At 35.1% G+C, this 14,242-nt stretch overlaps 1 protein-coding gene across 3 annotated transcripts; it reads right to left on the minus strand.

The window, feature by feature from the left end:
• Positions 1-262: 262 nt before the first annotated feature.
• Positions 263-9,677, minus strand: LOC133297559 (uncharacterized). 3 transcript variants are annotated; one of them, XM_061496727.1, is made up of 16 exons: positions 9,346-9,677; positions 8,086-8,712; positions 7,127-7,238; positions 6,807-7,008; positions 5,719-5,805; positions 5,587-5,646; positions 5,404-5,490; positions 4,454-4,525; positions 4,042-4,097; positions 3,632-3,717; positions 3,004-3,094; positions 2,756-2,913; positions 2,568-2,659; positions 1,661-1,741; positions 1,137-1,210; positions 263-716 (listed from the first exon to the last, which is right to left on the minus strand). In XM_061496727.1, the coding sequence occupies exons 2-16, from the start codon at positions 8,645-8,647 to the stop codon at positions 641-643; spliced, it is 1,896 nt and encodes a 631-aa protein (XP_061352711.1). In that variant the 5' UTR covers positions 8,648-8,712; positions 9,346-9,677; the 3' UTR covers positions 263-640. The 3 variants fall into 3 exon arrangements, with proteins under 3 accessions (XP_061352711.1, XP_061352710.1, XP_061352708.1); XM_061496726.1 differs by having other exon boundaries at positions 7,127-7,256; XM_061496724.1 differs by having other exon boundaries at positions 7,127-7,283.
• Between the last annotated feature and the right edge of the window lie 4,565 nt (positions 9,678-14,242).

Consider the following 14,242-nt stretch of genomic DNA (forward strand, 5'->3'; position numbering starts at 1 on the left):
GAGTAGAGAAAAAGAGTGAGATTCTAATCCATTGATATTGAAGATGGATAATTAAAGTAAGAAAAAAAAAAGATAAGTAAAATATCTTATCCCTTAGACCAATGCAAAAGAGTTTGACGTTATGCTTCAAGAACTTGGACAGGTAGGAGCAAACATCCATAAGTTGGAAACCCATATACAAGACTCCCAAAGAAAATTATAACATACATAACAGTTCTCATTCATGGGGTTTTGGTTAAATATTCTTAAACAATAAGCACATTCAATGCTAAGCTTTTATTTATAATCTCAACATCCAAATTTGTAACATGCATCTAGATGGATTGAATGAGCCAAGAAAAATTTCTCCTATCTCCTGGCAATAATCTGGATAACCTTTCTGTTGTACAACTAAAACTATATCACATGCATTGCCAAATCTGCCAACAGCAATTTTTCTTCTAAAACCTCTTTATGTCTAAATTGTTACATTATATATTTTACAAAGGGAATATGCTCTCACATTAGTGTGATGTCTTCACGGGGAGACTGCATTATCAACATTCATCCTTATCTTGCAATTCATAAATTTAGTGCAAGTGGATTTCCATCCGCTGTGAAAATATCAGCATTGAGATGCATTCAAGGTTTTGATCAACTTTTATACACAACCTTGATCTGTCATAGCTTGAGCAATGGTCAGAAAAGCAGAGATGACTGCTCCATGTACCAAAGCCCTGACAAAGCAAGCATAATTGAATAGGATTAAGGTGGGGAAATTTACAAAACAAAGAACAGAGTGGTGCAAAAATGTAGCAGTTAAGTAAAATATTAACTTGTCACTTATTTAGTTATCTTTATAATCAAATATATAGCTGAATCACAGCTATAATAGAAACTTATATTATGAGTTTTCATTGTTATTTTTATCATGATTCACATTATTCCAAATTAGCATATGTTCAAATAATACTCAGAAATTCGGACTGCTCTTTTATAGAGGGAGGTCATATATTTGTTCAAAGGGGAAAAAAAAACAAATTGAAAGAGAAGAGCTAATCAATTAGGAAGTCAACTAGCAGAGCATTAATTCTGGAAAGTACAGCACAGAGTTAGATTTTGCAGCTTTCATCGGTTTTACAGGAGAAAGCACTTACTCGGGACTTTCTTTTTCATAACCAAAATCAGTTGCAGCTTTGATGGCTCTTTGATAAGTCTGTTTCATTGCTTCCTGTAAAATAAAAATAGAAAATTTGAGGACAGAAGTTTGTATAAAACAGTATGCAATTGGTGCTCATCCAAGCGTGAAAGAAAAAGTAATAATTAAACAAGAATAATTCACAATTTCGACAATTGTTAAATTTTATCTAACAAAGATTCTTGCTTGAGCATGATGCACCACTCAGCTGTGTAATAACAATAGGCAGCACCCAAATTTAAAAATAGCACACGCATATATGAATTATACATTATTCCTATGCACAAATAACTACACTCAGGAAACTGTACATTACTGTTTTATTTCAAAATGCAATGAAACAATGAGTTTTATTCAATTGGCATATGAAAAAGATTTATAGTAAAGGAGGAATGTGACACTTGATAACCTTGCAATCATTTAAAGTTCTTAAGACTTAAGAGGCAAACTTGTGATTTTTAAGAACAAATTCCAAAGAACTACCTGCAATTTAGATTCGAAGTCCTCTGGTGACCAGTGCATCAAACTGCATTCATGATTTAATTCAAGTTCTCCAGCCACAACCTGCAAGGAAGGAGAACACATGATTAGGAGTAGGTACCACCAAATATCATGTCAACATGTTGATGTAGACTTTGTAATAATCTGAACAAAAGATCAGTTAAACGATGCTAATCAATCTGACATAAGCTTATTATCATAGTTTCAATTTGAAGTTTTATATTGTGAAATGAAAAATGTGCGAACAAGCCTAATCAAGCACAGCTTGACTGTAGAATCTAATAGTTTACTTAAGTTGTATATGAAAGTGCGTACAAAAACAATCCACTTGGGGGTCACACCATACAAGCATCAATAAACTGCTTTACATTGCTAACCCAATGGAGTACAACTCCTAGTCAATTACATCATCAAATGAAAGCTTCAGGATAATGGTGGTGGGTATCAGTTATTACTACCAGTTTAACAAGCACTATACTAAAATTTAAGGTCAACTAAATCAGGGAAGCGTTTATTTAAACAATTGAAACTATGCCTGAAGTTTGGGCAAAAATTGAAGCCAAGGACAAAAAAATAAAATTTCTAAAAACAAAGAACCAGACTTCTTCAGAAAATATATTCCATCTCCTTTCCCATTTCTCTGCATCCTCAAGTCAAATGAAGCCTAAATAGAATATCAAAATATAATACAGAACTAAGTCTGCATAAAAAATCTAACTTAAGGTGGTTATATAACATCACATTTATCATAATTCTGAATTTCCTCGTAGCATTATGAAAAATTAAGGTGGTAAGTTGTACACCCTCACAAACATCACAGTTAAAGCAGTTTTGTTTAAGATCGGAATCTGCATGTCTATAAATAGTATAACTAAAGTAAATGTCACACCCCTCCAGCACCAGCAGCCATAGCAGGAGCAATGAGAACACAAGCTTTCTTCAGAACATCAACTGCCTCAGGTGTACAGGGCATGTTCGAACCTTGGATACAAATAATATAAAGTAATGGCCGTTAGTGTATTTGAGAAAAAAGAGCAAAATATAGCCTAACGCATTGTATGATGTAGAAACAACTACCTTCTACTAGTATGCGACAACCTGAATTAACCAAATTAATGGCGTCAGATTGATCAATTTCATTCTGAGAAGCACAAGCAAATGCAAGATCACACCTTTCATTCCAGGGTTTTGCTTCGTCATAATATTTTGCCCGAGCATAGGTCTTTGAATAGTCTCTACACATGCCAATTTAATGAACAAGGACCACAAAACTAGATAAAATTGCCCATGTTAAAAATAATGAAGATGACAGTAGTGATACAAACCTCAAACTTCTTTGTTGAGCTTTGATGTCTCTCAAAAATGATATTTTCATGTAGTCGAATCCATCTTCATCAACCAAATAACCTCTTGAATCTGAGAAAAGCTTTTGTCAAAAAATTGCATATGCTTTCAAAAGACCAGGCTATATTAAGGAATTCAATCCCAACAATTATGTTATGAGAATACTACTTCTAATTATCGCTACTCTTAATGATGATGAACATCAAACATGACATCTGACATGCCATAATGAAAGACAGGTTTCTATTTTTTTTTAATATTATCCACCGACCTCAATTAATTTGGGATAAAGGTGTGTTGATGTTGATGTTGATTATCCATCGGTTCATTGAATACTCGACTAATCCGATTCGAGCTGTGTAGGCGGCAAAGCTCTACTTACCAAGTTTTTAACACAGCTGCGGTCCCAGAGACTCTAACTTGAGACCACCAGTTAAGCTGGAACAACCCCTTACCAATTGATTCACATGCTTGGTGGTCAGACAGGTTTCCATTTTTTTACAATAAAAGAATGTGCATATTATAGCACCAGGTTTCCCTTTTAAAAGAATGCAACAGCGCCATAGCAAATGCAGTAGATTCGGTATGTTCACACATAACCAAAATTACCTGATACTGAGATGGGAAGAGCACCATAAGCAATAAGCTTCTCTAAAACATGCATTGCAATCTTTCCAGAACCACTCACAACACATCTACAGAAAAAGTATAAATTAGAAGAATTCCAGAATCGTATATACGTTAAATAAATCTAATAAGCAACAAATTTCACATTACACAATTGGTTTAAATAGCAGCTAAAAAATTAACAAAATTATTAAAATATATGCAAATGGGAGCTTCCTAGGTTCTATTATCAGTGGAATTTTAAACTCTAGAAAAACTATTAATAATGAAAATGATAGTTTTTACACCATAATAAGAATACCTAATAGTAATAGAGGGTTAAAAGGTAGCACCAATAATGAATGAGTTAGTAGCAACAATCCTTATAAAACTGCCAAAATTAAAAGAGGAACCTTAATCCTTTGAGTTCTTTATTCATGTCAGCAAGTATGAGCTGGGCAAAAAAAACCTGCAGATGCATGACAACATTGTTAAATATAAGAACTTGAAACAAGACATGCATTGAAAACTTTTTATGATGATATTCTAGGTCAATAACGGACAAGCATGCTATGTTCTCTGTCTTTAAAAATTAGTTGGCAGATATGATATTAGGCAACAACCCTTATAAGTTGCTAATAAAGAGAAAAAGCCATGCACGGGAAACTGAAAGGACCTACCACAAAAGGATATTTTGTTGAGAAATTCCAAAATAATAAATAATTAAAAAATGAAAGGTTACCATGGGCCTCATTTCATACATAGTCACTCATTTTCACCTACCACACTACATCCACAGAGTGTAAGAATTAAAAGTTAAATTACCAGGCCATAGCCAGTAGCTTCAGGTCGAAGACTGGAGCCCGACCAAAATATCCTTGGTCCTGTAAAACTCCCCTGCATAAGTAAGGCATACATATAATAAAAAAAAAAACACAGAAGTTACTTAGTTTTCCTTTCTGCCATGAATGCCAATATAATAAGTATCTCAAAATTTCATGTTCCTGAACTGATTAGACATGTCACATACTACACTATATATGATGTATATTTTGCAAAAATATACACATTCATTTGTACATGGTAAAGCAATCAGTTACTTAAAAAAAAAAGAGCAATCAGCCAAATAACTAAAGGCTTCACTAAGAGTCATGCCGAAATCATGAACAAACTACACTGAAATGGCAAAACCAGGTCCAAGGTGATTCTTTCAGGCTATACAATGATATGCAGAGCTTTTACACCAACCTAGGTTCCCCTTAAGCAGCAAAGTCAGGCGGCTGTTCCATGCAAACTTCCTCCCCAAATCACCATGGAGAAATTCATTCCTAATGTCTAATTGATAGGAGGCCAATGATGAACAATGGCCAAGACTAGGAGGAGCCGAACAAAGGCCATTTTAGCAACCGCAAAGAAAGTGTCACTCTAATTTTCGAACAAAGGCCAAAGATTTAGGTGTAACCTTTGGCGACCAAAAGAGCCGTCAAATGGTCGACAAAGCCATCTAGACCAACTTTAACATAAGTGTATTTTCGATTCTCAAAGCAAAATGAATAAGAAGAGTACTCTTTTATCAATAAAAATTTTATTAGAGAAAAAAGATGAAACAGAAAATTTGTCGGTTGGGGGGGGAGGGGGTGGAGATAGGATATCACGCCTGCATAAAGACAGTAATCTCCAAGTCTGATATATAAAAATAAAGGGGAAAACACATAGAAAAAGGTAGAATGTGACACCAAATAGTTAATTATGACTTAAAAGAATGTTTACATTACCTGAAAATGACCAGCTAGACGTCTATATTGTCCAAAAAGATACCCCATTTCTCGCGTACCAACACCCATTTCCTCTGAGGGAAGGTCCTAAATAAACATCCATTCCAAGAATAATAAGATGTAAAACAGGCTCTGACTGTATGTAGGTTAAAAGATACACAAAATGGATATACTTTTAGTTACCTTGTCAGGACCCAAATAGCGATACAGCTCACTCATGAAACTTTGGCAAAATCTCATGATCTACCAGCTTATCAAAGTAACACTTAGAAATTGTATTTGAGTAGAGATAAATAAAATAAGTTGAAAGTTCACCTCATTATCACTTTTTCCTTTAGGATCAAAATCACTTCCACCGGCTGCTCCTCCTAATTTGTAAGGGGATAAGGCGTTCTTTAAAGTCTGCAGAGAAGGAAGTGTTTGATATAAGTGGTTCAATACAGAAATGTAGCTTGCAATCTAGGTTCTTATCCCTTCTTGAGACTTGAATCTCAGTATATTTTAAAAAAATAAATAAATAAGGCCTTAAATATACATTATCATTAAATAAAATTGAAGACTACATATGTGAGTGCATGTGCATGCGTGCTCACGTATGTGGACACCGGTCATCTCACAAGCATAAGCATACTAGATATCCATGTATTTAGGTAGATATCACAGATTCCCACCCAAGGTATGATACGTTAAAAAAAAAAACTATATTAGTACTTCTTTGCTCTTCCTTCATTTGACCAAAAAAAAGTAATGATGAAAGTGAAGGAAATATACAAAACCAAAGGACATGGAATCCTAATAAGGATGGAAGAAGGGAGGGAAACATGCAAAAAGAGAACACATCAAATCAATAAATGCCCCAGCAGTCTTCAAAATACATGTAGGTAAACAAACATGTGTCTTATGTAGGTATCTGTTCTAAAATATATAAGTATCTTGAAAGCCCGGTAAGAGAATATTTGCAAGAACTCTGACTGCAAACCTCCATCCCCTCCCCCCCCAAAAAAAAAAAAAAATTCTCTTCCACTATATACCCTCTGGCACTAATTATCTCTCTCTCTCCCCCTATATTTTCCTTCTGATATCATTCATATTTTTTGCTAGTAGGTTTTCTTTTCTTTTCTAATATGCATGTGTATGTGTGACCACACAAGCGCTTTGGATATTATCCTCACACATGTTTGTGTTTATCCTCTTCTTTTAAAAAATAAAATATCATTAAAAAGGAAGACTACTTCTCACATTCTGCACATTATTGTGGTTGATGAATAGATTATAGGCTTCTAAGTCAATTTTCATGCACCAGGTATTCAGATGGTAAATAGACAAAAATATAGGCTTATAAGTCAGAGTTATTAGCTGTAGGAGAAAATGTCTTGCATTAAATACCAAAAACCTCACAATACCTGTTCAAAACCAAGGAACTTGGCTATACTTAAATTCATTGATGGATGAAAACGAATACCTCCCCTACATGGACCCATTGACTGGTTAAACTGTACCCGGAAACCCCGATTAACATGTATCTCACCCTTATCGTCCACCCATGGAACTCGGAAAACAATCATTCGCTCAGGTTCCACCAAGCGCTCCATGATGTTAACATAACTGAAAAGTGAAACATATGAATAGTAATGAGACACATCCAATATTTAAGCATTAGCATTGTCATTGGTAGAGTAAATACATAAATATATAAATATAACTTCATTTGCATAAAACTCACTGGGAATTTTTTGCTATGACTCTCTCAAGAGCATGAACTGCTTCCTGAACTGCCTGTATGAATTCAGCCTCATGAGGATCCCTTTTTAGTGTAGCTTCAAGAATTGATCCAGCTGTTTTTGACACAAGAGCTTCAATTACAGAAGTGTCAGACAATACTGAAAAGAAAAATATTTTTTATAAGACTGGAGAGGACTTATAATTTCCACCCGATTATTAAGCAGGTAAATAACCAACATGAACATATCCTAGAAATAGGTTATCTAAATTATAAATATCAAGTTCTATACACAAAAAAGAAGAACGAACTAAAATATTGTCTGAAACTGACATGTTAAGGCAAAGCTTAAGAAACATTACATTGATTTTAAACAAGATGGAAAATCAATATTATTCAGGACAATAGCAGAAACCAAAAAATTATAAAGTGTGATGATCAACTAAATTTTGCAAAGTGGCCATTGAAGTTTTCATGTACTGCATAGGGAAGTGCATACGTGTAAGGTCAACTAAGTGGCATGATTACAAGGTTTCTGTCCAGGCGAGGGGAGGGATCAAGGAACAATAAAAAATGGTTGTATGGCACAGGACACTCTCAAATCACTAAAATAATTGAATTTCTGAAAGAAGCAGTATGGCTCCACAATTTTATTCAGATTTACCAAACATGATGTTAGTACTACATATAACTCAAAGGGATCAGTAGAAGACGGCTGCAAAGCATATTCCTAGGATCCTATATAATTGATAAAATGCACCTTTTAGGCCTTTCTAACAAATATATTTGTTATGCACTTATATTTATTGTTTAAAATGATCTGGGAAGAGCATAGTTTCAATGACTTATATCAGCAATTGATTCAAATATTAGAAAACACACAACAAGACCATCAACATTTTTTCAACGAAACAAAATATTATCTGCAGATGTCAGTGATTATAGCATGTGAGATGGCCAACCTTTTACATAAACAGGCTTGTTGATGATAATTTTATCCTTGGAGGCCATTTGGAGACGAAGAGCCTCTTTGTGAAGCAAACTATTATTGTGTTCTTCTAGGGCACTCATCTGCATATTACGACTGCCTTCATTCCCATATGGATTTCTTCTGTGTTTCCTACCATACTCCCTGCAAACAGAGCAAAAAATCCTTGCTGTTCCATCTTTCACATCAACATAAGCCCATTTATAGGTGTCTGCCCATTCCTCTCTCCATCTTTTAACAACCTTCTTCTTCCTTTTCACTGGTTGGGTCTTTGACATATCTTGAGCATCATTCGGAAGCTGAGAAACCATCCCCATCTGCTTGCTCTCCCCGTGCTCTTCCGTAGAAGATTCCCGCGGTGGGCCACCAATTAGAGTAGCATTACCAAATGAAGGATCATCATCCCCAGGTCCAATTTCTAAATCAATCTCTTCACCAATCTCCCTTACAACCAAGTGATGCCTCTGGGCTTGCTGAATCAAATTCATATCATCCATTGCAGAATTCATCCCTACTCCACTGGTTGGCAGCAGCATTCAGCATGACAGCCCCCTCCACAAATCTAAATCCTTTACATTCTGGCGGACACATACACCAGGCGCTGCAGTTGATAGAACAATTAAAAACTTAGTTGCCATATAAACAGAAAGAGGGGGAAAGTTTCTATATGATGGTTATTTAGTAAATTCACCTTCACAAACATTGCTTCCCTTACTTGAGTTAGATTAATTTTAGATTCACAAGACAGAAAACCAAACTACAACTCTAGCAGAAATTAAAGCACACCAGGTTTGTAAAAACTGAAAACAATAAAAAAATCAAATAATAATTTCTATATAATTTTAAACTCCTCATGTTACTTCAAAATGCAGACTCTACTAGCCGACATTAAGCATAAAAAGAATAATCAATGTAGCACTTAACAGAACAAGAACCCCATTCAAGTCATTGAGACCTTTTACAAGAATTTGGCATTGTCTCAAAAACCTTCACAAACAAAAAATCCCGAACTCAGAATTTCATTTCCAGTTCTCAGTATGTCAGTTAACACAGCAATTGAACATATTTTCCTCAAAAAGTTTCCTCTAGCCCGGATTTCACATATACCCTTTTCAAAGTCAGAGCCCACGAACACAAAAAGTGAATAGTGACAGGAAAAAGATAGTTTTTTGCCAACGACCCACAAGTTAGAACTGAACATTTAGGAATACCCATGATTTAAATTGCATAATACCTTTGGAATTTGAATGGAAGTGATGGACCAGAATAAAGGAGGTTATAATCGAATTTGCGGTGGTTGGTTTCAGCTGTCGAGTGAGTCTAATTAGAGTGAGATCCTGACCCTCAAATCGGAGGAGAGAATCCTTAGTCAGAATTTTAGTTGAATTGTAACAGTTAATGAAAAAGGAGGAAACTTTATTCGGCGGTGACCGAACTGAAACTGAGTGGAGGAAGAGAGTAAGTATTTTCTTCTTCTTCCACTTTTTTTGTTTTTAATCAATCATTATTAGCTAGTAACTGAACTGGGATTTTTTATTTTTATTTTTTTGTTCAAAAGTGGAAGAGGATGAATGAGAAGGCAAGCACGGAATAATTGTATCACTATGCGGATGTGATCGACAAAACCAAAAAATCAATTGCTGCTTACTCTCTCAATCACTCAGCTGCCTTGTGCATAATTTGATGTACAAATACACATAATGTTTTTGTTTGTCCCTTAATAGTGTCTTTGGATTATAATGCATAGTTGTGTAACCATGTCTTTTTAATTTTGATTAACTAGAACAAGATATGGCTTTGGTCCTTTTGTACTTGTTTAGTATCAGTTTCATGGAAATATTTTTTATGCTTCAGTACCATCTAAGGAATTGGTTCTCCTCTTACAACACTAATTTTTTTTTTCTCTTTTTATCCCTGCTATTTTTCTTTTTTTTCAATTTTACCCTCCTATTTATACTAAAGGACCACCTAAAAAATGGTGATCCCAGACCACTATAAATTCTCTCCAGTTTCATCCTCACTAACAAAAAGATTGCAGGGAGTAATTTTTTTTTTTTTTTTGCAAAAATGATATTTACAGACATAACAAACAAGTTAACTATCATATTAGATTTAATGAGGTAGTACCCTTTTTTTGGAAATACAATGAAAATTAAAGCAACATACAAAAAAACCCTATACTGGGCACAATCTCGGGAGACTAACTCCCCTCAAGTCATTACGAAGCAATTCCAAACAAGCCGTTGGAGGGACATCCAGCACAATCAGCTGTCCATCCTGATGAGGTGCATGAGTAGCGAGCCAATCAACAACAAAATTGCCTTCTCTATAAGTATGACTAAGCTGAATAATACAGTCTCTTTGAAGCATGCTACGAGCTCGGATGATTAAAGCAAAAAGAGGATGACTTACGTCACACCTTTTTCTTATAAATTCCAAAGCCACCTTGGAGTCACCCTCCACAAAGACTCTCCTAAATCCCTTATGCCAAGCCAGATCCATACCTATCAAGAACCCTCAAATTTCCGCTGAAGTAGAAGTACCACTCCCAAGGAATTTTGTAAAACCAGTTAACCAGTTCCCAGCAGCATCCCTTATGACTCCACCACATGTAGTCCTTTGCCCACTGTCTATGCTGGAACCATCCACATTAAGTTTAACATAACCCTCGGAGAGAAAATTCCAGTGAATAAGACATTCCTCTCTTCTAAACTCCTGATGACCAATCTTAATAAGGTTTCATTAGCCAATTGAATATTACCACAAGTGTAGGTAATGCGCCTAATGAGACCATACTTCGAGGTGCTAGTTTGATCAAAGATCGTCTTATTTCTTTCCCCCCACAAACACCAAGCTATCATTCCAAAATACAAAGGCCAAGTTCGATCAGTTTGAAACGGACCTTTTAATCCTAGATTTGTCTGAATCCATAGGTGAAGATCCATGGAGAAAAAGTCACTACGGTTATTAGAAGGAACCCAATGCTCCTATAATTCCCTGGCACCAGGACAATCTCTAATGGCATGTAAACTATCCTCAAGATTATAATGACATCTCAGACACGCTGCATCTGTAGCCATGTGACGATGCACTCTACGAACATTAGTTAAAAGAGAACCTCTATAGAGAAGCCATAAGAATTGTCTAATACGTTCAAGACCAGGCCAAGCCCAAATTACCTTCCAAGTCCTATCTTGATGATAATGCAAGGTACCCATGAGATAGTTATAAGCTGATTTCACTGAAAAAACCCCATCTTGGCTACCTGCCCAAATAACACGGTCCGGATAAGGATCCACTGTAGGAAGGAGCACACTACGAATCTTGTCTAATACTGAAGTAGGAAGAAGGTGCTGGAATAAAGGCCAGTCTCAATTACCATAACAAGTTACAAATTGAGACGTAGACCAATGAATCATAATAGGAGGAATAGGTTGAACGGCCAGAAAAACAAGTTGAGGACATCCTGGCACCCACGAATCCATCCAAAAAGACGTATGAACCCCATCCCCTAAAATGATACGAGAATTCTCTAGAGTTTGAGGCCAATACTTAACAATAGCCTTCCATAAACCAGAATCATTTGCTGAAGCCGAGATACTTGGAATGAGCCTCTCCTCCACCTTATACTTGCTACGAAGGACCCGAACCCATAACAAATTACGATCAATCATGATACAGTGACCTAGCTTCATGATAAAAGCCATATTATTCTCTTTAATTTTACGAAAACCAAGTGTCCCCCTACATTCTTCGGCAAACAGATCGTCTCCCAAGAAACCAAGTGAGCTTTCCTTCGTTCAGAAGTTGATCCCCAAATGAAATTCCTAGTTACACTCTCAATACGATCACACGTACCACTAGGAATAATACAAGTTTGCATAGGATATTGAGGAATTGCAGTAAAAACTGACCTAGCCAAAGTTGATCTTCCTGCCAATGAAAGAGTACGTTGATTCCAGGCATTTAAACGAGCTTGCATCCGATTTAAGATATAGCCAAACGTACTCTTTGTAACACGACTATGATGAAGAGGAATACCCAAGTATTTACCCAAGTCATTTGTAGGAGAGTAGCCCATCAACTGGCTTAGATTCTGCACTCGGGTATGATTAACGTTTCTGGAGAAGAAGACTTTTGTTTTTTCCTTGCTAACCTTCTCACCAGAGCACCTGCAAAAACAATCAAGAATCTTATTAATAATAACAGCTTGCCCTTCTATGGCTTCTGTAAAGAGCAGAAGATCATCTGCAAAAAATAGATGGGAAAGCAGTGGTCCCCTTCTATTCAATCTGATAGGCTTCCAAACGTCCTCCTGAACTGCTACATTAATCAAATGAGCAAGTCTTTCCATGCAAAGGATGAAAAGATAAGGAGACAAAGGATCTCCCTGACGAAGACCTTGATTAGGAGAAAATTCTGTCGTAGTTGATCCATTCCATAACAAATTCATTGTACATGATGAGACACAACACATGATCAGAGAAATAATATTCTCAGGAAAACCAACATCCACAAGCGTGTCTTTCAGAAACTCCCAAGAGATCTTCTCGTAAGCCTTTTCTAAATCAACTTTGACATTCATCCAACCCTTACCTCCTCTCTTTTTATTCATGGAATAGATGATTTCCTGAGCCACAATGATATTATCCGCTCCTTGTCTACCCTTAATAAAAATGAGGTAGTACCCTTCCACACTTGTGTCAAATTTAAGGTTTAACACCTTTCGAGAGTCATTAAATCAAAAAAGATCAATGGTGTCACATGCTTACAAATCAGAGTCGTTGATTTTTTTTGTTCTAACGGCTCTTACATAAGGTGTCAAATTTGATACTGATGTCAACGGATCCTACCTCGATTTAATAGTTAGATTTTGAAGGAGATCAATTTGTCTTAGTAATCTGTTTTGTAAATATTTCAACGAAAAAATATGTGTCATTTTAAAAGATGTAAAATTGTGTCATTTCAAATGAGAGAAAAAAGATAGATAATAGGAGAGATAGGATAAAAAATAAATAAATGTGTAGGTCTCACCTCTTTGTGAAAGTGAAATGACACAAATTATATCATTTAAAAGGACAAATACTTTTCCATATTTCAAACTTCTCCTTTCGTTTTTTTTTTTTTTAATTTTGAATTTTGATCATGCCAAAATTTATAATTATTGAAATCTGAACGATTGGACTTGGATAAGAATTGGCCCGGTCAACGTTATAAACCTCTCTTAGGGACCTGCGAATGATTAGCCCAAACTCTTCAAATGGACTCGTTTTTAGGTAACCTGTATTTTGACCCAAAAAACTAAATGCGAGGCCGAAAGAAAGGCTTACAAATTAAATTAAAAGAAAATTATTTCACAGAGATTAGCAAGTTAGGTTTTGTAAATTACTCACTAATTGGGTGATAATAATACATCCAAAATCATGAAAATTCTATTTTATCAAAAACCTTTATGTGAATTTCACACAAAGGGATTTTCTCAAGTCTCAACCCAATATGTGAGTTGAATTGACTTAAAAAAGCACTTTTAACTAAAAATATTTAGATGTTAAAATTTAAAATCACTTTTATTTATAAAATTATTAAAATGGGAGATATTATACTTACTATTTTTTTTCTTATCACCTTTTATTATTAAATCTTAACCGTTAATTTTCGTCAATCTAACGGTTATAATTTATTGGGTCACACTTATTAATTAATTATTGATTTTCAATAAATTATAACCGTTAAATTGACAAAAAATCAACGGTTAAAGATTTGGTAGTAAAAAAAATAAATATAACCTCCCCTATTAAAATTTACATGTGAAAATAAATTATGGAAATAAAACTCAGGATAAGGGCCACGACAGCAACAAGAAAATTTAATGGTGATAGTGATGAAATTGATTGCGATTAGGGCTTAGAAGTCCGAAATTTTAGCTTTTTAAAAAATGCAATGTTTTGACTTCTTTTTGTGGCTTATACCTTTTTATGACTTTTGTTTTTTAAAATTGACATTCAAACACTAATATAGAATGAAAACACTTAAAAAAAATCATCTAAACGAGTTCTATATGCATTAGACTCCACACTCACATATAGAAACTTTTCATAATTGACATCCACAATGGTTTTAGCCTCTCCAAT

This window comes from Gastrolobium bilobum, unplaced genomic scaffold (genome assembly GCF_033153095.1).
Source record: "Gastrolobium bilobum isolate Gb01-03AN ecotype WA unplaced genomic scaffold, APGP_CSIRO_Gbil_v1 utg2745, whole genome shotgun sequence".
NCBI classification, from domain to species: Eukaryota; Viridiplantae; Streptophyta; class Magnoliopsida; order Fabales; family Fabaceae; genus Gastrolobium; species Gastrolobium bilobum.

Bases quoted from the DNA above. Each gene is read 5' to 3' on its own strand.
- LOC133297559 (XM_061496724.1), bottom strand. From the start codon at position 8,647: ATGCTGCTGCCAACCAGTGGAGTAGGGATGAATTCTGCAATGGATGAT. The intron at 5,647-5,718 runs GTGAACTTTCAA...ATAAGCTGGTAG, and splicing joins AAGGAAAAAGTGATAATGAG to ATCATGAGATTTTGCCAAAG. The intron at 2,660-2,755 runs GTAGTTGTTTCT...TTTGTATCCAAG, and splicing joins TTGTCGCATACTAGTAGAAG to GTTCGAACATGCCCTGTACA.